The following is a 2260-nucleotide window of genomic DNA, read 5'->3' as shown; positions in this document are numbered from 1 at the left end:
AGGAGGAGGAGGAGGAGGAGGAGGAGAAGGAGAAGGAGAAAGAGAAGAGAAGAAGAGTCACTTTCTTCATTTTAAAGAAACTTGTTTGAAGTCCCACACCACACGCATCTACTACATCCCACAGGCCAGAACTTGATTACATGGCTATATCTGACTACAAAAGGAGCTGGGAAGTGTAGTCTTATTCTCAGGTAAAATTGGAATTCTGTTATTAAGGAGACCAAGGAGAATGGATGTCGGATAGGCAAGTATCAATCTCACACCTTTCAAAATATAAGCAATAATGTTCCCCGCATTAACCAAAGAATATGGAGAAGTTAAATAGTAAATAAATAATCTCAACAATTTCACTCTCTCCCCAACCTCATCCTCATTCCAGTGTGTGAATTAGGGTCTAATTTTCCTTTGTGTTCATACGTATGTGTACAAATGTATGTTTTCATATGTAGAGAGTTCTTCATCTATTTTTTAATGAATGGGGTTATACTATTTACATTATTTTTCCATCTTCTTTTTCCATGTCACCTCTCATAGACATTCATTCATGTTAATATACATAGACCTAACTCAATCCTTTTTAATAGCTAAATAATTGTTCACGGTATGGATGTGCCATAGTATGCCATATTTTCTCAATCACATGCCTTTTGATGGGCATTCAGGTTGTTTTCAGTGTTTGACCACCATAACAAATACTGCAATCAACATAATGGTAAAATAACAGAAACTGGTGTTGGTATGACTCTCTGGTAAGTTGGAAGCACATGGCGGGTGTGGGTGGGTGGGGAACAAAAAACTTTAGACCTCTGATTCACACAATATATAAGAGCAAATTATAGAAGAAATAAAGTTTTAAGATAAAAAATTAAACAATCAAAATATTTAAAGAACAATTATGAGAGTATTTGAATAATACTACTCCACGTAAGTGGAGAAACTTATGTTAAAGTAAGAAAATCTAGAAGCTATGAAGAAGGTGACAGATTTGAGTAAATAAAATTTTAAATTCCTTATCTCTANCAAATTGCAAATACATGGTAAAAATTTGTGATTAAACCTAAGAAAATATGCTTGAAAATGTAATCTGTTTACCATCAGCAATTAACATCCTTAAATTACGCTTTAAGGATTCTTTACAATTGAGTGATAGAATTATCATTTGATAATTTTAGTCAATATCCCTTTAGAAACTATCATTATCAGAAATTTTAAATTCAGTGTACTCTCACTGTATTTTCCTTTGGTCTGTTTAATTTAAAACATCTTTTCCTTAAATCATAGTGATTTTATTTTCTCATCTAGTTAAGAAATTTGTTATTTGTTTGAAGACAAATACCAAAATAAACACACTTTATTAAGGAGTACAACAAAAAGATTTCTGGATAAGTCTTACCCTCTTTCTTAGTGGGTTCTGGCATGACCACAATAAGATGTTATTCTTTAAAGAGTTTTCTCCCCTCCACGACTAGTTGACAGAAACCCACAGGCAGGCGAGAGATAGTGCAGGTCGGTGTGACAAGCAGTTGGGGAGAAAGCCAGTGCTTTTATACTGCCTCTGAACATCAATCATAATGGCACCTCCCTTCTCTTCAGCACAAGGATGTAGGAACTTGACAGCTATGGGGACCTTTCTCACATCTGTTGTCTGCACTCTGCTCTCTCGCCTACTGGAAGGAATCTCCTGCCCATCTCATGTGGCTGATGAGAACACCTCTAACTTTCTAAATTCAGCTGCAGCCTCGTGCTCCGTCTTGCTCTTCTCTCTCTCTGACAGATGCATGTGCTGACTCAGGAGTGCAAAAAGTTTGCTGGATGATAAAAAAAAATCTAATTAAAAATCATGATATGCCAATCCAACCAATGCCTTAATTTTCACTAAGACTAGGCAGAAAAGTCTTTGTATTCAGATGATCATTTTTATGCTCCAATTAGCTTTTCATTTGCATCAATCCTTAATTATTGCATTATATTTTTTCTTGTTCCTTATTGATATGTCAATATTAACTTTTCAAGCCAAATCGCTAGGTTAAATAACTTGTCTTGTGTTCTCCTTTAAGAATAGCAAAGATTTCTATTAAGGGATACTCTGTGTTTCCATTTTTTTTTCAAAAGCATCATTTTTCAAAATTATAGGACATATAAAAGAATGAGACAATGACACATGCTACAACATGGATGAAGCTTGAGAGCATCACACTAAGTGAAAGAAGTCAGTCAGATATACAAACATAGACTATAAAATAATAGATCACTGTAATGC

At 34.7% G+C, this 2260-nt stretch overlaps 1 protein-coding gene across 5 annotated transcripts in view; it reads right to left on the bottom strand.

Moving 5' to 3' along the window:
• MYBPC1 (myosin binding protein C1) overlaps positions 1 to 1536 on the bottom strand; it is a 106159-nt gene extending 104623 nt beyond the window's left edge. For 3 of the 5 annotated variants that reach the window (XM_017887273.1, XM_017887275.1, XM_017887272.1), the window contains exon 1: positions 1394 to 1535. In XM_017887273.1, coding sequence (XP_017742762.1) covers positions 1394 to 1418 — 25 coding nt within the window. In that variant the 5' untranslated portion in view covers positions 1419 to 1535. Of the gene's footprint in view, positions 1 to 1393 lie in introns of all 5 variants that reach the window. The other 2 variants (XM_017887276.1, XM_017887274.1) reach the window with 1 other exon arrangement.
• Between the last annotated feature and the right edge of the window lie 724 nt (positions 1537 to 2260).

Source organism: Rhinopithecus bieti, unplaced genomic scaffold (genome assembly GCF_001698545.2).
Source record: "Rhinopithecus bieti isolate Rb0 unplaced genomic scaffold, ASM169854v2 scaffold_15133, whole genome shotgun sequence".
In the NCBI taxonomy this organism is placed as follows: domain Eukaryota; kingdom Metazoa; phylum Chordata; class Mammalia; order Primates; family Cercopithecidae; genus Rhinopithecus; species Rhinopithecus bieti.
This window is presented reverse-complemented; position numbering and strand designations above follow the sequence as displayed.